Source organism: Rattus norvegicus, chromosome 12 (assembly GCF_036323735.1).
Source record: "Rattus norvegicus strain BN/NHsdMcwi chromosome 12, GRCr8, whole genome shotgun sequence".
Taxonomy (NCBI): domain Eukaryota; kingdom Metazoa; phylum Chordata; class Mammalia; order Rodentia; family Muridae; genus Rattus; species Rattus norvegicus.
In genome coordinates this window covers 31967814-31991984 of record NC_086030.1, presented here as the reverse complement: position 1 = coordinate 31991984, position 24171 = coordinate 31967814, and the positions used below count along the sequence as shown (strand labels likewise).

The window sequence follows — 24171 nt, the reverse complement described above, 5'->3', positions numbered from 1 at the left end:
TGCTGTCGCCCTCCGGCTCCCCCTGTTTCTGTGTTCTCTCCTCATTTGTTCCATTTACAGCAAAAGAGTGTTGTGTTACTCTCTCCAGTTACTGCTAAAGATGTTCTCAGTTTTATAAAGCCACACGTGTTCTCATTCTCTGTCTCTGTGTGTATGTGTGCGCGCACATGTGTGTGCGTGTGCACAAGCCATGGTACATGTGGTAAAGAGGGCAGCTTTCTGTAGTGGATTCCCTTCACTTGTTGAAGTCTCTTTTATTTCTGCCGGTGGGTAGCCTACTCCAGCGTCAATGCCCCTCGGGCTCCCAGCCGATCCTCCTGCCCCTGCCTCCCATCTCAGTAGGAGGAACGCTGTGATTCCAAATGTGAATCTCCACGTCTGGCTTTTACATGGGCTCTGCAGATAGAATTCAGGTCGCCATGATTACATGGTAAGGGCCTTCACCCAGGCCCTTCTGGGCTTCTAGGGAAATGGCCTTACTCTGACTCACAGTCAAGGCTCAGGGCGGCAGTGGGGTGACGGGGAAGTCAAGGCCGAGAGCACCTGAAGCACCTGGTCATGAGGCATTCAGAGTCTGAATCTCAGCATCCTTTACACTTCGACCGCCCAGGATCCCAGCCAGGATGTGGTCCTGCTCACAGTGAGGATGCAGCTTTCCACATCAGGTAATGTAAGATGTGGAAGATCGTCCCTCAAACATATGCTCAGAGGTCCATCCCCATGATTCTGTCAAGCTGCCATGTGGACAACATGAGACGCTGTCTCGAAACAAATAGGTACAAAGAAATCTATCTTTAAGTTGCTTCCTGCTCTGTTAACTCATGCGTCTTCTGGTGAGGGTCCTCTGTTGCTATCTCTTCTGTCTTTGAGGAAAAGATGGCCAAGGCTACTGGGACTTTGCCAGACTTGGGAAGATGGAGACAGTATTCTTTTCTTTTGGTCCCTTAAAAAAATTACTTTGTTATTTTTAATTTGTTTGGGTGTTTTGCCTGAGTGTGGGTCTACAAACTATTTCCTAGTGGCCATGGGATCCAGAAAAGGACATCAGACCCCTTGGGGTTTCAGATGGTTGTTACCTGCTGTGTGGGTGCTGGCAATCGAACCCGGTTGCTCTGTGACAGCAGCCAGTGCTTTTCTCTGCTGAGCCATCTCCAGCGCAAGCGACGCTATTCCAGATTGAAGGGGGCTTCGGCCACATGGAAGCCATTGTGGGTCCTCAGTCTGGAGCTCTCTTCCCCGGGACAAGAAATGAATGTTTTTGCTGAGATCGAGTTCCTGTTTCAATAAAGAAAGAGCAAAGATCAATACATATTAAGGAGTTAGCACTGAACTGGGAATTGCCCACGGAGTAAGGACTTGGGAGGGAATAAAGGAGTTAATGAAACAGAAGACTGTCCGCAGAGTAGAACTGATTATAAAAACCAAAGTTGGCTCTTAACAAAAAGCCTGTAGGACTGCAGTCAGTGAAGCGAGATAAAACAGATGTGGAATATTAGGGATGACTAAGAGCATGGCTGGGCTCACCGTTCTCTTGCTGTGAAGAGACTCCATGACCAAGGCCCTTAGGACAGGAAGACTGTAATTGGGGCTTGCATATGGTTTCAGGGGGCGAGGCCATGACCGTCAGGGAGCTTGACTCTGGCTGGGCCGGCAGGCATGGCGCTGGAGCAGTAGCCGAGAGCTCACGTCTGCTCTGCCGGTTCGAGTCAGGGAACCAGAGATTGGGCCTCATATGGGCTTTGGAAACCACAAAGCCTCTCCCCCGACACCCGTGGCACACCTCCTCTGACAAGGCCGCATTTCCTAATCCTTCCCAGAACAGTTCCGTCAAATTAGGAACAAGCCTTCAAATATGCGAGCCTCTGGGGGCCATTCTCACTCAAACCATCACACCGAACGTCTTGAGATGCTGAAAAACCAAATGTGGGATATGGGCGATGGCACAGTGGGTCAGGCGCCCACCCGCGGCTCTGAGTTCTAATCTTAGCACGCATACAAAGCCAGGCTTAGCTCATCTGCCATATCAGTGCCCCTGTGTGGAGGTGGGTCAGCTAGCCTGGGTTAGGCACAGCGAACAACCAAGGAAATCCCATGTCAAGGTAGAAGTAGAAGTTGGACAATCCTGATAGTCCTCTGACCTCCACACTTATCCTGTGGCACGTGTATGATACCTGGATACATGCTCACAAGGCTGAATACTCATATATCATACATATACCCAGAAAAGAAAGAAAAGTAACATGTTTTGAATGACTTTGTGCCAGTCAGATGAAATGTACAAATTCTTTTTTTTTTTTTTTTTTTTTTTTTTGAGACATGGTTTTTCTGTGCAACATAATCCCAATTGTTTTAGAACTTGTTCTGTAGACCATGCTGGTCTTGGACTCATAGAGGTCTACCTGCCTCTGCCTCCCAGGTGCTGCGATTAAAGGCACATCATCACCTGGCCAAAATGTACAGATTCTTAGGAATCAAAGCTAGGAGAAGTGAGCACAAAAATACATCAGAAGGCAGTGAGTTTAAACTTGTTAGAATTTTTCCAGCTTGACACAAGCTAGGGTCATATGGGAAGAGGAATCCCGAATTGAGACAATGCTCCCATTAGATTGGCCAGTAGGCAAGCTTGTGTAGCATTTTCTTGAGTAACGAATGGCTGGGGATGGGCCCAGCCCACTGTGAGTGGTACCATCTAGTCCTGAGGTGTATAAGAAAGCTGGCTGAGCAAGCCGGGAAGCAGCATCCCTCCGTGATCTTCGCCTCAGTTTCTGCCTTGGGTTCTTACCCTGTTTCCTTTGGTGATGGTCTGTAACTACTGTAGAGAATATTTACTCCCAATCCGGGGTTTCTACCCCTCTGTTGATCATTCAGTTCAACCTTTGTATTTATAATAAGCCTTTAACAGTGCTATTGCTGGGCAGTATCTACCCTCCATGTTATTAAGATCTATTTTTTATCCACAACCACACGTTACTACTATGATTTATCTGGGCTGCTCTTAGCTCCAGTTGGCCCGTCCTCAGGGCCATGCTTTCTTGACTCCTAACCCATGGCGTCTTTCTCCTTTCTCCACCTTCTTCCCTCCCACTTGTGGTCTCCTCTGACCCCAAGATCAGGAACACCAGGCCCTACTTCTCTCAGTTCTGCCCAGCTATAGACTGTAGGCTTCCTTATTCACCAGTCAGAAATAACGCGGGGCAAGGTCACACATACTTGGGTCTGCATGCAGACTCCCTTGTCTCTGGGGCAACCAGATCTTAGGTTAGCATTACAATGCGTAGCAACAGACCAAACCTCAGCGTGTAATCTGTAAGCCAGGTAGGCCTTTCCTCCCCAGGTTGCTTCTGGTCATGGCATTTTAATCACAGCAACAGAAAGCAAACTATAATAGGGCTTGTAATTGATTTTATTACTTATTTACTTACTTATTGAGAGAGGGTCTCTCTCACTCTGTAGCCCTGGCTGGCCTGGAACTCACTGTGTAGAGCACTTTGGCCTCAAACGCATAGCAAAGTCTTCCTTTGAAGTACTATCTTAATTTTGTGTGTATGTTTGTGTGTGTGTGTGAACGTGTATATGTGTGTGTGTGTGCACATGTGTATGTGTATGTACCTGGGAGCCCAGAAGAGCACACCAGACCCCTTAGAACTGGTTCCGGAAGTTGTGACCATCTGCCAGGTCCTCTGTAATAGCAGGGGGTGCCCCTAACACTGAGCCATCTCTCTAGCCTTCTGACTTTATAATTTCAAAACCTGCCCAAAGAGAGTTCCAGACCTAGGTGTCTTCACGGTTGACTCAGCGTAAGCCCCAGGAAGGACAAGGTCAGCTCTCCGCAGCCTCTCCAGGACCACTCCAGCTCAGACGTCACTTTGGTAGTGATGACTTTGCTGGGCGTGCTAGTGCGACACCTGTAATCCCAGAGCTCTGAGCAGAGGCAGGAAGATCAGAACGTCAAGATTATTGGCTAGATGGGGAGTTCGAAGCCAGCCTGGACTCGTCAGAGCCAGTGAGATGGCCCAGTGGGCAAAGGCTTGTTCTGCCAAGCCTCACACCCTGAGTTCAGTCGCCTTAAGCTGTTCTCTGACCTCTGCAGCATGTGTGGCATGTGCATGCACGACACGCTTGAATGAATAAATTTTTTTATGTTCATAAAGGGTGTTGTATATTTCTGGAAGAGGATAGTTGGATCCTAAACATGGACATTAAGCAAATGGTCAAGTACAGCCAAGACTCCATTAATGGTCATGGGCAGAGCATCTCTAACAGGACTTCTTGGCCTCCGTTCCATTGGCAGTTTTCACTGATCAATTGTGATAGCAGGAAAGGAAGTGTGGGCTGGGGGAGCTCTTATGGTCCTGTGCTCAGCACAGCAGCTCTGGCCTCTGTCCACTAGATGTCAGGAGGGAGCACCCCCACTTACGGTGTCCACAGAGGCTTCTCAAGGTGTCACCCGATGCGTGGAGAGAATTTTCAGAGTTGGAACAGAATAGCCCCAGGGTCGCAGAGTCGCCTCTGGTTGGAAACGACCATTGCTATCGCATAGCAACAGTTAACACTGTACGGTTGGAAGTGGACTTCATTATATTACGGTGGAGCATCAGTTTGGAGTATGAATTTACTCACACATCTTTTTTAAAAAAAGATTTTTTATGATGTGTGTTTCTGTGCATGTGAGTTTAGAGGGTGTGGGATTCCCTGGAGCTGGAGTTCCCGGCAGCTGTACTCTGACCAGTTGGGGTGTGGGGCACGGAACCCAGGTCCTCTGGAAGAGCAGTTGTAAACCACTGTCCCCCATTGGAGTCAGGGTCTCATCTAGTACAGGCTTGCCTCAGACTTGCTGTGTACCTCAGGATGGTCTTGACCTTCTCATCCTCCTGCCTCAGTCTCCCTAGTGCTGGGATACAGATTTGTGCCACCACGCCTAGTTTATGTGGTGCTGGGGATGGACACTAAGACCTCATTACAGGAAAGACAAGCACTCTAGGCTCCAAGTCAAGTCCTTAGTCTTAGTTTCTTTGTGTAGTTTATCTCAGTTTTCCAAGGTTTACCTGAGACAGACAGACAGACACACATATAGAGAAACAGAACAGGGTTGGGGATTTAGTTCAGTGGTAGAGCGCTTGCCTAGCAAGCACAAGGCCCTGGGTTCGGTCCCCAGCTCCGGAAGAAAAAAAAAAAAAAAAAAAAAAAGAGAAACAGAACAAGTGTACACGCAAGCCCAATTGCTAGGGTCCACGTCCCAGATCACCTCTTTGCTACTGTGTGGCTCTCGGCAGTTTACCCTCTCTGAGCCTGGATTTCTTGTTTATCAATAATAGTCACACATATCCGGTCAGATTCTTTCTGACGTTCATACAGATACTAGAGTCTTGGAAAGGGACAAAGCGGGGTTGGGGATTTAGCTCAGTGGTAGAGCGCTTGCCTAGGAAGTGCAACGCCCTGGGTTCGGTCCCCAGCTCCGAAAACAAGAACCAAAAAAAAAAAAAAGGCACAAAGCATGGGGACAACCTCTGGCACATAGCAAGTACTGACTAATGTCGCTCTCTTCTCTGCTGTTAGGGGCCTCATCAGGTTATCTGTTCAAAGGACTCGTGGATCCCTCTTGGATTCTGCTTTCCTTGGAGGTAGAGAGAGGGGCAGAGTTGGGCTTAGGTCTCTCAGAAAAGCGTTTTGTTTAAGTTTAGTCTCTTGCATGTAATTTCATTAGGGAATCATTGGGTTTTTAACAGAGATGTTTAAATGGACCATGCTCTTCCTTCCATTCTATAAATGGACTTTGCTGGCACAGAACCATCCCTCTGTTAGCACTGACTTAGTTTAGTTTTGGTGTGTAAGCATATGATGTAGGTATGTGGGGTGTATTCTTGGGAGTGTGTGGGAGGGGGGCAAGTGCCATGTGGAGGCCAGGGGAGGACATCTCGTGTCCTGCTGTCGCTCCCGACCTTATTGCCTTGCGATAGGTTGAACCTGGAGTGGCAGCCAGTGACTCAGTGATCCTATCTCTGCCCATCCCCCACCCCCACCCAGTTCCTAGGGTCTCAGATGTGCGAGGCCATGCCTGTCTTTTTATTTGAGTTCTGGGTTCTGAACTCACGTACTTATGCTTGCACCCCTTGCATTCTCCCACGTTGAGCCCCTCAGCTCTGTCATTGGAATTCTAATAGAGCTGTCTAAACGGATCTTGGTACTCGGCACGATTCATTTCTGCAAGGATGCAAGGAAGGATGAAGGTGCTAAAACAGGCAGACAGACAAAAACCACCGTCGCCAGTTTGGAAACGGTCGCTCTGTGTCGCCCAGTTAGCCCAGCCCTCTCGTTTGGCCTGGCTTGCTCGGTGTTTGCTGTGTAGCCCAGGCAGTAAGCTTGCTGCATTCTGGCCACAGTCTTTCACGAGCTGGGCTCGCTGGGCTAATATTGCTAGGCCTGTACACATCAAAGACAGGAATTGAACGCACTGAGGAAACATACGTGCTTTGGATCCCATCCTGCCTCAGGTTTATTTTAACCCACTGCTGCTCCAGGCTGGGAGAGCTGGTGAATTTTCCCTGGTAATTGGCCACGTTCTTTGCATCTGATTTTTTTTTTTTTTAAGTTGGCAATGTTCCAAGAACCCAATTATATTACTCACAGTTTACTGCTTTTGTGTGCACTTCAGTTTTTTTTTGCTCTGGCTTCCTTGATTTGATCAGAACTTTCAGGAAAACTTTAAAAACAAGATAGACGGCCTTCTGTTGAGTCTAACTGGGAATATCCTTTTTATCTTTTAAATTGTGTGTGTGTGTGTGTGTGTGTGTCTGTCTGTCTGTCTGTCTGTCTGTCTGTCTGCACAAGAGTGCAGGTGCCCATAGAGGCCAGAAGAGGGCGACAGATGGATCCCTGAGTGCTGGAATTCTAGGTGATTCTGAGCTGTTCAGCATAGGTGCTGGGAACCAAATTCAAGCTTCTGCAAGAGCAGAATGTGCTCTAACCGCTGAACATCTCTCCAGCCCAGCTCTGTCTGTATGCCTTCAATTTGATGTGGAAGCCTGACGGCCATTTAAAGGGAATTTAGAAATGCCCTATCTTTTCTTGCCTGGTAAAATGTCTTTCTAAAGAACTAAGTGGATAGGGACGAAGGGCTTTTGATGCGCCTGACAGATGCTTTTTGTTATAGAGTTCTAAGCTTGCTCCATGAAAGATCTCACGTGTGCAGGGTGCCGTAGCATTCGGGAACGTGTGCACCTCAGCGCCCAGGAAATAGAGGCAGAAGTTCAAGGTTGTGCTTGGCTAGCCTGGGCTGCAGGAAACCTGCTTTAAAAAAATTACTCTTGTGTTTTTTTGTTGTTATTGTTGTTTTTGTTTTTGTTTTTATTAATTAATCTTTTCTTTTCCCCAAACACAGAAGTAGGGAGCTTGGAGTCCCCTCTTTTCTCTCGATTATTTATTTGTTACCCAGGTCTGGCCTCCCCTCAAGGGCAAAATGTCAGCCTTTGATTTTAAGCCATCGGAGTGGGCTTTGAAGGGTTTCGAGAACGTCCTTGACTCTTACCTGTTTATTTCAGGCCCTGGAAGGTCGCTGAGTCTTGGGTTGTTCATCTTTAATGACTGCCAGCTTAATGCTTTCTGGAAAAATCCTGCACCAATTTGGGTTTTTTTTTTTTTTTTTTTTTTTTTTTTGGTAGATGTTGGTTAGACCCATGAGCACGATTTTCCTGGCAACGAGAAATGCCAGTGATTATAAATGACAAGAAATCTGGAAAGAAAAGAATGATAAACCATATTCTTCACAGTCCACATGACTCTTGTCTGGACTTGAAGAGCTTGAAACGGTTATTTGAGTTCATTTTCCATTGCCTAATGTGATTTAATCAACTTACTTCATTAGAACCTATCAGTTTACTGATACCGGGTCTCATTTCGATGCTTCCCTCCTACACGTCCACAATGCCTTCCAGTCATTTTACTCTCGCTCCCCTCTTCTGTCTTGCTCCTCCCAGAATCCTGTTCTTCTTTCTAACTGGTCTCCCTTTTGTTTTAATGCCTTTTTTTGTGACCTGGAAAGTTTTTACACACACACACACACACACACACACACACACACACACACAGAGACACACACACACAGAGACACACACACACAGAGACACAGAGACACACACACACACTCTTGCAGGCACGCACGCACGCACGCACGCACGCATGCACAAACATGTGCAGGTGACCATAGAGACCTGAAGACCATGTCAGATCTCCAAGAGCTAGTGTCACAGATGGTTGTGAGCTGCCGTGTGGGTGCTGGGGACTGAGCTCAGGTCCTCGGCGAGAGCAGCCAGTGCTCTGAACTGCCGAGCCATCCCTCCATCATTTAATTACGGTTTCTTACTCTAGCACGGGAAAGGGGTTATTCACGGGAGCACAGGCAGATGACCCGTGGCAGCACCTCTGGGCAGCTTGCTTTCTCTTTAAGAAGCATTTTACTTATTTATTTGTTTATTTAGTGCATGTGGTGTGAACGTGTGTGTGTGAATATTTGCGGCCTCTGTATGTATGAATACTTGTGTGCATGTGTGCACACACAACTTGCAGGAATTGGTTCTCACTGGTCACCAAGCAGGTCCCAGAGTTGGAACTCAGGTTGTGAGGGTTTTCAGCAAGCACCTTTACTGGGAGCCCTCTCACTAGCCTGTCGCTCACACTGAAGCCAGTTCAGTTTGTGTGTGTGTTAGACAGCCGTTTGGTCACTAACAGGGTTCTAGGGCCTGGAGGTAGGGGTGAGGGCGCGGGGAAGACGTGTGCTAACAACTTTTGTACGGAAGATTCTGTGTGTTTCTACTGTGTACAGATCGTCACTTCAGGGGCTTCGGAGATGAAAGGCTCTCAGTGAGAGCAGTGGTGCTCTCCCGCAGGCTCTGGGTTCTGTGCTCAGCCCCATGTTACAGGGGGTCTGATGCCTTCTGGCCTCACAAGGCAATGTCCTCCTATACGCAGACACTCACAGAGAAACACACATGTGCACGTAATGAAAGAGAAAATCTCTTCAAGAGTCTTGTGCTCTACCAGTTGAGCTACCTTAGCAGCCCCCCCCCCCCTTTTTTTTTTTTTAAAGTAACTTGAGTTTGTAGATGTCCACAGGGGCCTCACCTAACCTGGGTTCTCTGTGGCTCAAGGGTGTTGGGCAGCGGTCCCGGGCGAATCTGTGACTTAGGCTTAGGTTAAAGCCAGCTTGTCTTCCCTCTGTTTCAGCAACAGCGAACCGTCTACAGACTGACACTTGTGAAGTGTTGGAACGTGGACGAGCTCCAGGCCTACGCCGAGCTGGTGTCTTTGGGGAGCCCCGACTTCATCGAGGTCAAGGTGAGCTCTGTGCCTGGTGGCGGGCATGCCGCAGCCCAGGCCGCTGAGGGCTGGGGAAAGCTTTCAGACACTCGGGTCTTTGGGACACAGATTCACTGGGAGGATGGCTCTTCCTGGGAGACCGAGCTGTTGCTCTTTGAAAGCTTCTGTTTTGTGGGACCGGAGAGTGAGCGCAGTTGCTGCATTCCCAAAGGACCCAGCTCAAGGGGCGCTCTGAGGGCGCTGCACACAGACACACAGGGTTTTAAAATCTTTTTTTTTTTTTTTTTAATTTTTCTTAAGAGTCAGAAATAAGTTTAATCATGGGACTGGTCAGTTTAGAAATATCAACTCTTTCCTTGATTTATTTTTACAGTATATCACTGCCACATACAACGTGGTCAGTTTAGACTGACATCTTAGATATTTAATATTGGGATTTAAAAAAAAAAATCTGGAAGAGCTTTTCCTAAGACAGGAGGCAGACAGACAAACTGTGTGGCTCCACTAAACTGAGAAAGCAGTGCCGGGATGAGGAATTAGATTCTCTGAGACCTGGCAAACCTCCTCCAGGTGTGGGTGGTAAGCCTGACGAGCCCCGTCCACCTTAATGGACGGGTCTGGGCCCAGTCTGGTTCCAGCTCGACTGCTACCCACTGTCTATGTCCCTACTCACATTTGGTTTTTTTTGAGAATAAGGTCTTGTTCTGTGGTCCAGGCTAGCCTGGAACGCACCGTTTAGACCGGACTCATAGGCCGGATGGCCTGGCATCCACAGAGGCAAACAGTGAGACCCTTTCTTAAGCAAGGTGGAAAGCAAGGACTGTCACCCCCACTCCCCGTCCCTCCACCACACAAACAAAAAGATTGAAAAACATAGTACCCAGGGGCTATGCACAGTGGCATGTAATCCCAGCACTGAGGAGCACAAGTTCAAACTCATCCTTGATCACTCCATGAGTTTAAGGTAAGTCTGGGCTACATAAGCCATTGTCTCCAAAAAAGGAAAAAAAAAAATACATGAATACATGTATGTGTGTGTGTGTATGTATGTATGTATGTGTGTATACTATATACACATGTGTAACATATACTATATGCAAATATATACTGCATTCATATATGCATATATTATACATGTGTACACACAAACACATATATATACACATATACACATGCATATATACTACATACACACATACAGATATGTATGTACATATATGTACACACACACACACACACATATTGTTGCAAAGTCTTTGGTTAAACAGTGAAGGTGGGAGTGGCATACTGAAGTAGAGAAAACCAAGGGCAAATAGGGGAAGACATATTTGAGTTCCTTGTTGCCATATTAAATCTTGGGTACTTTTAAAATATTCAAGAACAAGTTCAAAGAGGCCACTGCTTCGGGGTCAAGCCAGGGCTGGAAGTGACAGTTTGGAATCCTGCCTGTGAGGTAGAGCATGGAGAGGCCCTCTGGGGGTCAAAGAGCATCCACAAGGTGACTGACTCCCTGGTAGGAGAAAATCCCCGTGTTTGATAACCAGCTCTTGCCTTCTCAGTGTGGAGTTTTGAGACTGAGTATTCCGAGTCTCAAGAGCTCTGGAAGCAGCATTTGGTGTTGTAGGGCTCTGCAGGAGGGGCGGAAGGGGCAGGAGGTGCAGGAGGGGCGGGAGGTAAGCATCCAGGCCTCCATTTCATCTCTGATCAGGGTAAAGACACTCTTTGATTTTAAAATTGCTCTTAAGTTCAAAAGGTTTCTCTTGGCAGAAGTTTTAATGACGTACAGATATAAACTGTCTGAAATATATGTCTTTCTTCAGGGGAAGCTCGCCAACAACAGAGATTAGTGCTGTCTTAATTTATGGTTTAGCTATTAAAAATGTTGCCACAAATTATACGGCAGTAAAATGTCTGTTTTTATTGTGCTTGGCCGGATCACAGACACCCTTCTCGACCTCTCTTTCTCCCCCTCTCCCTCTCTCCCTCCCTCCCACTCTCCCTCCCTCCCGCCCTTTCTTCCGAAGTCATGTTTCCTATGGTGAACATTTTACAATTTGGCAAAACATCATCAAGTGTTATTATACATTTCTTTTAAACAACGTCTTCTGTTGACATTATACTATGTGGCCGAAGATGAACCTGAAACCCAGATCTTCCTGCTTCTACTTCCCAAGTGCTAGGATTATAGCCCTGTGCACCACAGTGCTGGTGGTGGTAATTTTCTGGTAGTTGTAGTAATTACTACTTTTTTTTTTTTTTGGAAGAAAAAAGAAATGGCTACTTGTTAGACAGTGAATTTCCCTGCTGGGGTTTTTGTGTATTTGGTTCCTGTTCACGTGACTTGGAAATAGAGAAAGCTGTGTCACCGCTCATGGTCTCTTTCAAACAACTTCCCACTTCTCCCTTTTATCCCGGCAGGATCGATGGCGCGTCTTGTACCAGCCCCCACTAAAGCACTCAAGGGGAAACTGATAGCGGGGATGGGAGGCCCAGATGGTGTTCAAGTCCATACACAGACACACAGTGAGCCACCTTGAGGGATCTGATCGTTTAAAATTCTTAGGGAAAAGAGCAGTCTAGCAAGAGTGAAAATCTGCAGGCATTCGGAGGATAGAGGACAGCTTTCAGGAGTCAGTTCCCTCCTTCCACCATGTGGACTCCAGGGTCCAGGTCAGGTTCTCAGACCTGGTATCAGTTGCCTCGATGCACTGAAGCCTTGGTTTTCCTTACCTGTCCTTCTGTCCAGCTGGTCGTTTCAGCTAGTTAGGCAAGATAACCCCTATACCCCCGCCCCCCTACTAGAGGTAAAGCGTGTTTTATCTACTAGACGAAACCCTTTAGTGAGCGTGATATGTCAGGTCTGTAAATGGAGCCCTGAGGGTCTGAGGACAAGAGGTTGTGTATCTTAGTCCATTGGTTCAAGAGGGACCCCAGCCTGAAGGACAGAAGACAGAGCCTTTCACTGCAGGGCAGTACGTCAGGGCTGAGACAAGCACCAAGAAGCCTGGAGCCTGACCACGCTTACTCCACGAAAAGAAGTCTTCCTGTGAGCCTCTGGGCGGTTGGTTCAAAGTTAATAGTCCTCCAGGCTCACGTGGAGGCCCCCACATTGTGCATGCCCTGCACACCCAGGGCTGGCCCTGCCAGTCATCTGAGCTGCAGGCGAGCGGAATCTTTTGTAGGATCCTGAGGTAGAAGCAAGCTGGGTGTGAGAGTGCCCGCTGTAACCCCAGCACCTGGGAGATCAGCAGCTCAGGGTCATCCTCAGCTACCATAGTTGTGGGGTAGCCTGGACCACATGTCTCAAAACAGCCAAAACAAAAGCAAGAGCCAGGAATAGGCTCTTGCCACCAAGCCTTACAACCTGCACTACCCCTGGCTGGACGGAGAGAGTCAACGCCAGCAGGTTGACCTCTGACCCCCTCATATGCACACACAGTAAATAAATGCACGAATTACCATACACACAGTAGAACTGTGAATGTCTTTGGATGCGTTTCAAGCGTGGTCCCCATTCACATCTTTCCAGCGATTTCTCTCGTTTTACTGACTGAAGCAGATTAAGAAATTTGTTTTTCTTTTCTTTTCCTACCTCCTTTGTCTTTTCATTTTATTTATGAGGCTGATCAGGCCACGAATCACAGGTTTGGTTTTCGAAACCTAAAACTTTCTTCTTTTTCCAAATGTTCGTGTGTCTATGTTTATGTGTGTATGAGGTGCCCCATTGTAACCATGGGTACACGGGGTACATGCAGAGGTCAGCCAGTGACCTGCATTTCTTGGTTTCATCCTCCGCCAAGTGGCTTCCGGGAGCCAACCCGGGGGGGGGGGGGTCAGACTTGGCAGCAAGGCCTCGCTTGCCGCTCTGTCCTGCTCCTATTTTGAAATGCGTATTGATACATATTCGACATGTATCAGTGTAGCCTTTCAAACCAAATTATCTGTCCTAAAATTAGAACGACAGTGGCTTTTATTCTCCGAGGCAGGTGTCTGGCTATGCAGCCCAGGCAGGTCTGGACTCTCTCTCTCCTGCCTCAGCCTGCCAAGCTCTGGGCTTGTAGGTGCACACCACCCATCAGCCTTAAATTAATAATTGTCCAAGAGGTTTGTTTGAGAATTCAATGGGCTAATCTGTGCCTGGATCCAGTAAATGTTTAGACTGCCTTCCATTAGGCACTTTATAGAAAATAAATCAGTAGATGCCTATCTCTTCATTATATTGATTTCCTCTCTTCTTCCATTGCCAGTCTGGGGAAATATTTTTTTTTCTTTTATATTCCCTGTAAATTAACGTGTGTTTCAGCCTCATTAGGTCTGAATGGGGCCTTCATTTGTGAGCCTGAGACTCTCAGCCCTCATTATGTGCCTGCTTGTTGGTAAGAACACTCACTTCGCGTTACCAACATCTGCCGCATTGAAAACTCGAAGCACGGAACACATTTGTAAGAAGTCCCGTGTTTGTCTGCCTTCTCTTCTGAGCCCAGGAAGTGCCTGGTAGCTGCTTGTTGTCAAGTGACTTTGTTTAAAGCCACCCTCTGTTGGCACTAAAACTGTTTACAGGGCTCAAACGTGGCTGAGCACACACAGCAGAGCTCCTTCTCTGTCCATTTGCAGAGCAAGGGTCAGCATCAGGAGGTTGGCAGTTACTCGAGCCTCTAGTGTTTCTGGATACTCCAGAAGCGGCCACTTACAGGAAGGCAGGGATTTTGCGGGGGGTGTGCTATGGTCTGAGGAGATTCTCTAGTCCGTCGTCAAGGGGAAGACATGATCGTGGGAGTGGGGACTACCCCGTTTCCATCCAGTTGGATCAGTAAGTGGAAGCATAAATACTAGCATACTAATGGCTTTCTCCTTAGTTCCTTTCTTTAAAGTTGAGCCTTAATTTAATATTTATTTATTTACTTATTTATTTATTTAGAAAGGTTAGTGTGTGTAACCCTGTCCAGGCTAGACGGTACTACGTAGACCAGGCTAGATCTAAACTCACAGAGCTTGTCTCTGCCTTCAGAGTGCTTGAATTAAAGGTGTGTGCCACCACACTCAGCCTTTTTTAAAACTTAAAAAACTGTGTGTGTGTGTGTGTGTGTGTGTGTGTGTGTGTGTACGTACATGTGTGAGTGTGTGATTCATCTGGAAGTGTTCCCATTCTAAAGGCAGCGGGAGCCTAAAATGAGGCAGGTTAAAGTTGGACACAGTAGCCAGCTTTATTCAGAGCATCAGACAGTTTATACCCTGAGGGCTAAGAGAGGTCACCTGAGGGCAGGCTGTACATAATTAGGAGTTGAAGCAGCACATGGCCTGCTTCTCCACACATGCATATGAACAGATAACGGTAGCCAGTTGTAATGAGTAATCTGTGTAAACTCACTCCTGTCCGAATCTGACTTGGGCGCGAAAACATGTTCCGAGAACAATTCTGTGTTTTTAAAGAAGCTAAGGCCACAAGACTTGGCTCTTGTTCTCTTTTCATTTTCTCACGAGCACTCAGAATTCCCCTTATGTCCCTGCATCCTTGGACTGTGCTCTGACAGTAAGGACAAGTGTTGGGAGTCAGTTTTCTCCTCCTGCGTGTAACTTGGGGATCAAACTTGGGCCATCAGGCATGGTGACAAAGTAGTCTGACCTGCTGAGCCATCTTGAAGTCTTCCCTTCTCCTTTCTGGTTTGGGTCTTCCTTCAGCCAGTGGGACGGTCCCTCCTTGGTTAACTCTTTATAGTAAGACCTTCGCAGACACCTCAGGCTCTGTCTTGGAGGTGGTTATAAAGCCAGCCAAGCTGAAGTAACGCCTGACTCCTGTTTAACAGTTCATAGCACGTGCACATTCAGGGAGGGGCTGGCGCAGCCCTTGCCTAGCCCCATGAAGCCATGGTATCTTCCCCAGCACTGCATAAGCCAGGATTGGTGGTCCATGCATGAGGGAGAGGCTGGAGGGTTGAGCGTTTAAGGTCATCCTTGGCTACATGGCAAAATGGAGGCCAGCCTGGGCTACGTAAGGCATACAGGAGGTTTTAATGAACTTCAGTGTACGGTCCGTCTTCCCAGTGAGTCCCCTTTAGCGTCTCATGATTTGTTATTGCTGAATAATAAAATATTAAAATATCTCCCTCAATCATAGTTATGAATATATGATCTTGTCTGAGACCTCTGTGCTTCAGGGAACTTTTAAATATTAACAAGGAGTTCCTTCGAGATGGCTTTTCCACACAGTTGCGTAGCTCAGCTGTCGTAGGCGCATGGAGATCTGATGACCTGTGTGTAAGCCCCTTCTTTTCCTCTTCTTCTTTTGTACGTTTGGGTTAGTAATTAGCACAGTTTTCCAACTTGATTTTCCTAATGGTGTCTTGAGCTGTGTTCCTGCTCGCCTGTTTAAATCCACCGAAGCTCAGCCTGATGGATTCTTCAACTCCCTGAGCAAACAGAGGCCATTTCCCCATTTATTCTAAGGAAGTGGGGCTGTGGGCGGTTAACATTCAGAGGCGGAATCTGGGTGCAGTGTCCGTAGTACTTCGAACAGCCATCTGTGGCGGCGGCCATCTGCAGCGAGCCGTCATCTGCATGGAGGGTTTGTAGAGCTCATCCGAGTCTCAGGCCAAGTCCCAGCTCTGCCATCTGTAGGGGCGGGTCACCTAAGGCTCGTTCGTAGGGTGGGCTCTTCTGTTTAGCATGATGTAGTTCTGCCTCTCACACAGTGTGCAGTGTCTGTGCACACACAGTGTCTCTGTCTGTAGTGTCTGTGTAGTGTGTCTGTGTGTCTGTGGTACCTGTGTGAGTGTGTGTGTGTGTGTGTGTGTGTGTGTGTGTGTGTGTGTGTGTGTGTGGTGTCGTCTCTCTGTGGTGCATATTTGTCTCTCTGTGTGTATATATGTGTGTGGCATTTGTCTGTCTGAATGCGGCATGTGTGTCTGTGTGTCTGTATCAGGGAGAGGCTTGCGAGCAGCGAGCTTGCCCTTCTATTTCCATTGCTGCCCGTGTCTAAAATTTTGAGGCTGTCTGCGGTGGAAGCCCAATGCTGAGCTGGTCATGGTGGCCATGGCCGTAATCCCAGCTCTCAGGAGGTGGGGTCAGCATGAGGAGCTTGAGCTTGTCAGGATACAGACTGAACTTGAAGCCAGCCTGGGATACACGAGACAGCTCAGTAACAAAACACAAAGGGCTGATCTGGAGAGGTCTGAAGATATACCTTATTTGAGAAGGAATCATTTCCCACTGCAGTTTATCCAGTAGAGGGCCAAGGAGATGGGGGGGGGGGGCATGTCTGGGTTCACAGGTAGGGAGCAAGAATTAGAAGCCAACTTTCTGAACTACGGTTGTTTTTAGTAGGAATTTCCATGTTGGTAAAATAATTAAGGCTTGCGTGTAAATCCACAAATACTTCTCTGGTGTGCTATTCTATATACTTATTTTTAATTCTTTTACTTTTGATATTATGAATATAAATACATCATTTCCCCTTCTCTTTCCTCCCTACAAGCTCCCCCGTGTACCCTTCCATGCCCACTTTCAAATTCATGGCCTTTTTTTTCATTGATTGTTGTCACATGAATATAATATATCCCTAAATATGACCTGCTCAGTCTATATAATATGCAATACTTTATAAATTCACTCAATGGGGCTAGAGAGATGGTTCAGCAGAAAGAGTCACATAGACATACTCTGTCAGAAAAGATAGTTCATCTCGTAGAATTTCAGCGGGATCTGTTAGTTACTCTTCTCATAGCTGTGAGAAAACGTCTACAAAAGCAACTCCAGGGAGGAAAGGCTCACATCACGGTGGGGAAGGCACGGCAGCAGGAGCGTGAGGCGGCTACTCACACGGCATCCAGTCAGGAAGCAGAGAGAGACAGATGCTGGCACCCCTTTTTGTTCAGGCCAGGACCCGATGGTACACCCACATTCAGCGTGGGTCTCGCCTCACTTAACCCTTTCTGGAGACATTCTCACGGAGGTGCCCAGTGGTTTGTCTCCTAGGTGACCTCAGTTCAGTCAAGTCAGTCATGAAGTGTGACCCCCACAAGCTGTCCCCCCAGACACAGGTCTGTAACTAACAATCCCTGACTGCTGTCCTTCCCACAGGGCGTGACCTACTGCGGTGAGAGTGCAGCCAGCAGCCTCACCATGGCCAACGTCCCTTGGCACGAGGAAGTTGTCCGGTTTGTCCGTGAGCTGGTGGATCTGCTTCCTGACTATGAAATTGCGTGTGAACATGAACACTCCAACTGCCTCCTGATTGGACACAAGAAGGTGAGATGTGTGCTTCGTCCCCTTCTTGCCCCTTTCTTTTCTTCTTTGTGCCCCTTACTTGATCCTAGGAGGATGCCCGCTTGTCCACTGTCTTCCCTAATCCAAGTGTTAAGAAAACCCTGAACAAAACAGAGAGCACCATTGCATTGCTTGAGTCTAAAGGTTTTGTTTAGAGATTCCTGTTTAAAGAATTACTTTTTTTTTTTTTTTTTGGTTCTTTTTTTCGGAGCTGAGGACCGAACCCAGGGCCTTACGCTTCCTAGGCAAGCGCTCTACCACTGAGCTAAACCCTCAACCCCTAAAGAATTACTTTTATTTTTAATCTTGTTTGTGTGATGTCGGTGCAAATGGTATGTGCACATGAGTGCAGTACCCGCGGAGGCCTGAAGAGGGCGTCATTATCTCCCAGAGTGGAGTTACAGGGGACTCTCCATCTGGGCTCACACTAGATGAATACCTAGACATCAAACACAAAATCATGGGGTTGGGGATTTAGCTCAGTGGTAGAGCGCTTGCCTAGCAAGCGCAAGGCCCTGGGTTCGGTCCCCAGCTCCGAAAAAAAGAAAAAAGAAAAAAAAAACCCACAAAATCATCCGGGGCCAGAGAGATGGCTCAGTTTGGGACGGCCCTTATCACCAGGCTGGACCACCTGACTCTGGGACCCATAGGGTGGATGGGGAGAACTGACCCCTGCAAGCTATTCTGTGACCTCCACACATGTGCACCCTCTCCTCCCAAATGAACAAGTGTAATAAAGATTTACAAAATTCATTAAGGTAAAGGGAATACACTCCTAGCCCAGGTGTCGGCTTTGGGTTTGTGAGCTGAGGCCATAGCTACTGTGTCATCGTGCGTAGATCTTCGGATCGTATATAATAATAAACCCGTGCTGTCCGTCATTTGTTGATGGGGTTTTCTCTGTGTGAAAGGTGAGGTGGTTTGATAATTTCCCTTGTGGCAGGTGCTCAGGCCTGCGCATCTGGCCTCGGTGGCTGGTCCTCTCCTATTTAGTCACCGCACTGTGTCGTAAGACCATCCGTGACCTTTTGAGTGTGTTCATAATTCTGCATAGATTTACCTCTTCCCGCCGGTGGGGTGTGAGGAGTCCCTGAAGTCCGATGACCCCGTGTCTCAGGACACTTCCCCTCACATCTTGAGGTCTGAGGCTCCGCTTCCCTGTTGACACAGCTGTCTTCCGGAATAGTCTGTGTCAGATGTACTAAGTGCTGCCCTTTTAGCTTCTGAGTTTTGCAGAAAACAGTTTGCCTTTTCCGAGCTGCCTTCAGCTCAGCTTGTCCTGAGGCATGTAGAAATTTAGCTTGATCCTTGAGACCCGGTGGCTCTGTTAATTTCAGAGTTACCCATACTCTAGATGGAATTTTGTGTTCAACGTACCCTAAATTAATTTGTGTTGGGTTTCTGACCCTGCAGCGTGAGTATACTGAGGATGGGCTGGATGAAGGCATGATAACAGGGCCCTGATCGGATTCTCATCCTTTAGGAGACCCTGAACAGCCTGAGCACAGGGAGGAAGCCCGCACTGAGCCTCTGAGAAGTCATTCTTTGCCAGCAAGGAAGATAGCGCACCCCGAGACCAGACTTGCAGGGACCTGACTGTGGGCTTCAGCCTTCATTTCTGTCCCTGAGCCCACACTGAGGTGCCTTGTCACAGTGACCCAAGCCCACCGTGCATCCATGTCGAGCTGCACACTGGGAGTCAGAACTGTCATTGTCACTTTAGCTTCGAGTAGTCCTGTCTGGGCAAGTAGTTCTTCCATTCGGGACTAGGTACAGCTTTGGAATCTCGTAGCGCAGCTCCCAGCGCCCCAGTTCGCAGGTTGCCTCTGGGACTCTCAGCTGAGGTGCACTGCGTATGTGTCGTTGTGCTTTGTGAGTGTGTGTGAGTGCGTGTGTGTCTGCATCTGTGTCTGTGTGTGTGTGTGAGTGTGAGTGCGTGTGTGTCTGCATCTGTGTCTGTGTGTGCCTGTGTGTGTGAGTGCATGTGTGTCTGCATCTGTGTCTGTGTGTGCCTGTGTGTGTGAGTGCGTGTGTGTCTGCATCTGTGTCTGTGTGTGCCTGTGTGTGTATTTGTGTGTGTGTCTACATTTGTGTGTGTGTGTGAGTGAGTGCCTGTGTATCTGTGTGTGTGTCTGCATCTGTGTCTGTGTATCTGTGTGTGTGTGCATGTGTGTCTTTGTGTGTATCTCTGTGTGTGTGTGTCTGCATCTGTGTCTGTGTATGCCTGTGTGTGTGTGTGTGCATGTGTGTCTTTGTGTGTATCTCTGTGTGTGTATCTGTATCTGTCTATGTGTGTGTGTGTGTGTGTGTGTGTGTGTGTGTGTGTGTGTGTGTGTGAACTGAACTGTATTTCTTTTTTAAATGTAGGCTGGACTGAAAATTAGGTTTACGGTTCTAATCCAGTGGTTTTTCAACCTTCTTACCACTGTGACCTTTTAATTCAGTTCCTCATGTTGTGGTGACCCCCAACCATAGTTATTTTTGTTGCTACTTCAGAACTGTTGTTTTGCTCCTGTTATGGATTTTAATGTACATATCTGGTATGCAGGATGTCTAATTTGTGACCCCAGTGAAAGGGTTGTTGGACTCCTAAAGGGGTCATGACCTACAGGTTGGGAACTGTTGTTCTAATCTAAATAGATCCTTTTGTCTTTCTGAGACTATCCACGACAAGGAATTCTGTATTTCTTAATTTTTGCTTGTTTTTTATATTTTAAAAAAAGATTTATTCTTAATTATGTGCATATATGTGTGGGTGTGTGCTTGTGAATGCAGGTGTCAGTAGAGAACAGAGACCTCAGTTCCCATGAAGCTGGAGTCACAAGGGGTTGTGAGCTCCTCCCCATGGGTGCTGGGAACCAAACTTGGGCCCTCTACAAGAGGAACAAGTGCTTTAAACTCCTGGGCCACCTCTCCAGCTGTACCCCTCCCTCCTGTTTTCGGAGACAGGGTCTCATGTAGGCTAGGCAGGCCTCAGATAGGAATTCTCTGCGTGCCGAGGATGACTTTGAACTCGAACTCTTCCTGCCTCTGCCTCTTGAATGCTGGGGTTACCCATGTGCACCATCGTGCCTGGCTAGAAGGAGCTATCAGCTGCAGGCCTGGAGAAGCCTTGTCTACAGTGCGTCTTGGAAGGGCGTGAGGATGGGAGTTTAGGTCTCTGTCTGTATGATGCAGGAAGCCCTGGGGCAGCATCCCAAAGAATGGACCCCATCCACAGACTAAGCTGTTACATACATTTGGCCCTCTCTACTAGAAAGCTCTTAACTGACATAAATCCAAGCCATTTAAATTCAGCAAGTGTTATCCTAATTCCAGGAAACTCTGTGTTTTTCATTTTTAATACTTTTTCCTAACTGTAACTGGAAACTTGCTTCAGTTGGTTCATAGAATTAGACTTCTGTTGTTGTTTTTCTCAAATATTTAAAATTTAAAAAAATTTTTTTGTGTGTGTGCATGTTAAGTGCCTGATAGCATGGCCACCTCTCCAGATGCACCCCTCCCTCCTGGTTTTGGAGACCCACAGAGGTCAGAGGAGGGTGTTAGATTTCCCAGAGCTAGAATAAAGGTGGTTGTGAGCCATCCAGCATTGGTGCTGAGACCGGAAACTGTGTCCTCTGCATGAGCTGTGGGTGGTCTTAGCCATTTAGCTGCGTTTACAGCTGTGCTTTTATTTTGAGACAGGCTCTCACTCTGTAGCCCAGGCTGCCCTTGAACTCTTGTTCCTCCTGCCTCAGTCTTTCTAGTGCTGGGACAGAAACACTTGTCTGTTTGCAAGTCACCCGTCAACGTTAGCTTTGCACAAATGAATGCCAGCTAGAGGCTTTGAATGCAATGCCCTCGCCACAAAGTGAGTTTCCCCGCCTCCTCCTCACTGGCTTCTCTTTTCTCTTCATCCCAGCCATTATTCCACAGTGACTTTTGAGAAGCAATTTACTTAAGAGAGTACAAATTGGATTATTCCCCATTATTGAATTGAAATTCTTAACGAGGCTTTCTGCTAATGAGATATTGTATGCACGTTAGGATGCCAAGGCTAGCTCGAGTCATTTAGCAGCGCAGAATTAGAAGCCATTGATTAAGGCTTTACTCAAGCAGAGGTTAGCAATAGAAGGCTCTCGACACGTCCATTCTGTGGAGCCTCGAGAACACACACCAGATAGAGAGCAACCACAGCAGGAGGAGTGGAGTCAGCTGGACAAGATGCTCTGCGGGCATCTGCAGCCACCTACCTCCAGGAAAGCTCAGCTGACAATTGTAGGGAGTAGCTCCTCCCCTTTTCCAGAAATGTAGCCCAGGTTGCCTCTGATCCCCCCCCTTTCTTTTTTAAGGGCTTTGATTTTTGTTCTTTTACTTTGTGAGATTATAATGTAATTTACCTACCCCTTCCCTTTCTCCCCTCCATATACCCCTCCCTGCAGTCTTTCAAACTGGTGGCCTCTTGTTTTCATTAATAGTTACATGCCCATACATACATGATACAAATGTTATCTATTCCTAAATAGAACCTCAGGCCCGGGATCTTTGCCTCTGCCTCCCAGGGTCTGAGACTCCAGGCCTGGGCCTCTCCGCCTAGTTCAGGAAGCATTTATTCCTTGTTAACAGTCGTGTCCTCCGTGTGTGCTTCAGGGCCACAAGCACACTGAACACATGTGAATGGTTAACATGATAGGAAAACCAGGTTTATTAGCAATTTAAGACATGTTTCTCTCTCTCGTGCAAGGGTCACATGTAGCTCAGGCAGGCCTTGAACTTGCTATGTAGTCCAGGCTGACCCTGAACTTCTGATCGTCCTGATTCTAGTTCATGAATGCTGGGGTTACCAGTGTGCACCACAGTGTCCAGTTTGTGCAGTGTTGGGAGCGGAACCCAAAGCTTCATCCTTGTTTAGAGAGCCCTCCCTGCTCTCTAAACAGGCAGCAGATCCATGTTCTTGACCCTCTCACTGGAGGGGTGGGGAGGGGTGGGGAAGGGTGAGGGTGGTTGACATTTGTTTGATCTTTTAAAAAGCACATTTTTATTTGTGTATGCTGAGAGGTGGTTGCCCATGTTGGTCGGAAGAGGGCCTGGAATATCCTGGAGCTGGAGTTAGGCATTTGGCTGTTTGGAGTTACAGGCACATAGGTTGCCCGGCGTGGAACGCTGGCCTTCTGGGAGAGCAGCGTGGGCTCTTCGTGACTGATGAGCCACTCCCCAGTCCCAAACTAATGCGGTGCGTTTTACCCAGGGCTTCTGTTGCTGTGGTGAAACCCTATAACCAAAAGTCACTTGGGGAGGGAAGGGTTTACTTCAGCGTATGTTTGTAGTCAGTCCGTCCCTGAAGGAAGGCAGGGCAGGAACCTGGAGGCAGGAGCTGATGCAGAGGCCATGCAGGGTGCTGCTTACTGGCTTGCTCCCCATGGCCCACTCAGCCTGCTCTCTGACACCATCCAGACCACCAGGCCAGGGATGGCACCACCCCCGGTGAGCTGGGCCCTCCCCCATCAGTCGTCAATTAAGTAGATGTACCACAGGCCGGTCTGGTGGTGGCATTTCCTCCGTTGAGATTTTCTCTTCCAAAATGACTGTAGATTGTGCCAAGTGCCGTAAAACTAGCCAGTGCAGCTGGTGTGATCCAGATAGAACTGGAACTTCATCCCGTCTACACAGCTGCACTTCTGACCTGACAACTTTTCTTTGCAGTTTAAGATCGGCGGAGAGTGGTGGACGTGGATCGATTACAGCCGCTTCCAGGAGCTCGTCCTGCAGTACGAAGAGAGCGGAGGCTCAAAGACGTTCAGCTCGAAGGATTACATGGCCAGAACCCCACAGTGGGCCCTGTTTGGTGCCAGGGAAAGAGGCTTTGATCCCAAGGACACGAGATACCAGAGGAAGAACAAGACGAAGGACATTTCCGGTTGTTGAGCTTGTCTGAGCTAAGGATCTTCAAAGACAGAAGGTCCTCGTTGCCATCGCTGCCCACAGGGCACAGTTTCACAGCCGTGTTTTACAGTCTGACACCAGCAGGCAGCCGTGCTGCCCACACAGCACCCATACACAGGGCTGGGGACTCCATGCTTCTTACCAGAACTCAGGCCCTTTAATGAGTCGACTTCTCAGACAGTGAGGGCGACAGTCACTTCTGGAGTTTTAATAGTTTTGGATTTTATTTTAGTAATTTTCCTAAGTGCTGTCCCCGAGTGTTCCTCGGGGAATAAACATCTCTGCCTCTTCCTCCCGAGCTCCTGGCTTATTTCCCTACTTTCCTCTCTTCTCCTCAGATCTGCTCTGCTTAGGTAGTGCAGGCTGGCATCCACTCATGGCAATGCTCCTGCCTCAGCCTGCTGAGAGCTGGGATTACAGGTCAGCACCACCAGGCAGGCTCTCTGTAGAGTGACCACTTAGTGTATTTAGCTTAGAGTGCCCTGCGCTAAACCTCCCTACCCCTTCCAAGGTGTGAGCTCTGTTTAGAGTCACACCTCCGGGAAATGATTGTTCAGTTTTCAAAGGTGTGTGTGTGTGTGTGTGTGTGTGTGTGTGATGAGTGCTGCGTCCATGGAGGCCAGAGAAGCAGAGAAGGGCATCAGATCCCCTGGATCTGGAGTCACAGGTGGTTTT

The 24171-nt window shown here is 47.9% G+C and overlaps 1 protein-coding gene across 1 annotated transcript in view; it reads left to right on the top strand.

Annotated features, from left to right (window-relative positions):
- Positions 1 to 23787, top strand: part of Tyw1 (tRNA-yW synthesizing protein 1 homolog) — an 86257-nt gene extending 62470 nt beyond the window's left edge. Inside the window, exons 14-16 of the mRNA NM_001107137.1 lie at positions 9220 to 9330; positions 17389 to 17556; positions 23257 to 23787. Coding sequence (NP_001100607.1) covers positions 9220 to 9330; positions 17389 to 17556; positions 23257 to 23478 — 501 coding nt within the window. The 3' untranslated portion in view covers positions 23479 to 23787. The remainder of the gene's footprint in view (positions 1 to 9219; positions 9331 to 17388; positions 17557 to 23256) is intronic.
- The last annotated feature ends 384 nt before the right edge of the window (positions 23788 to 24171 follow it).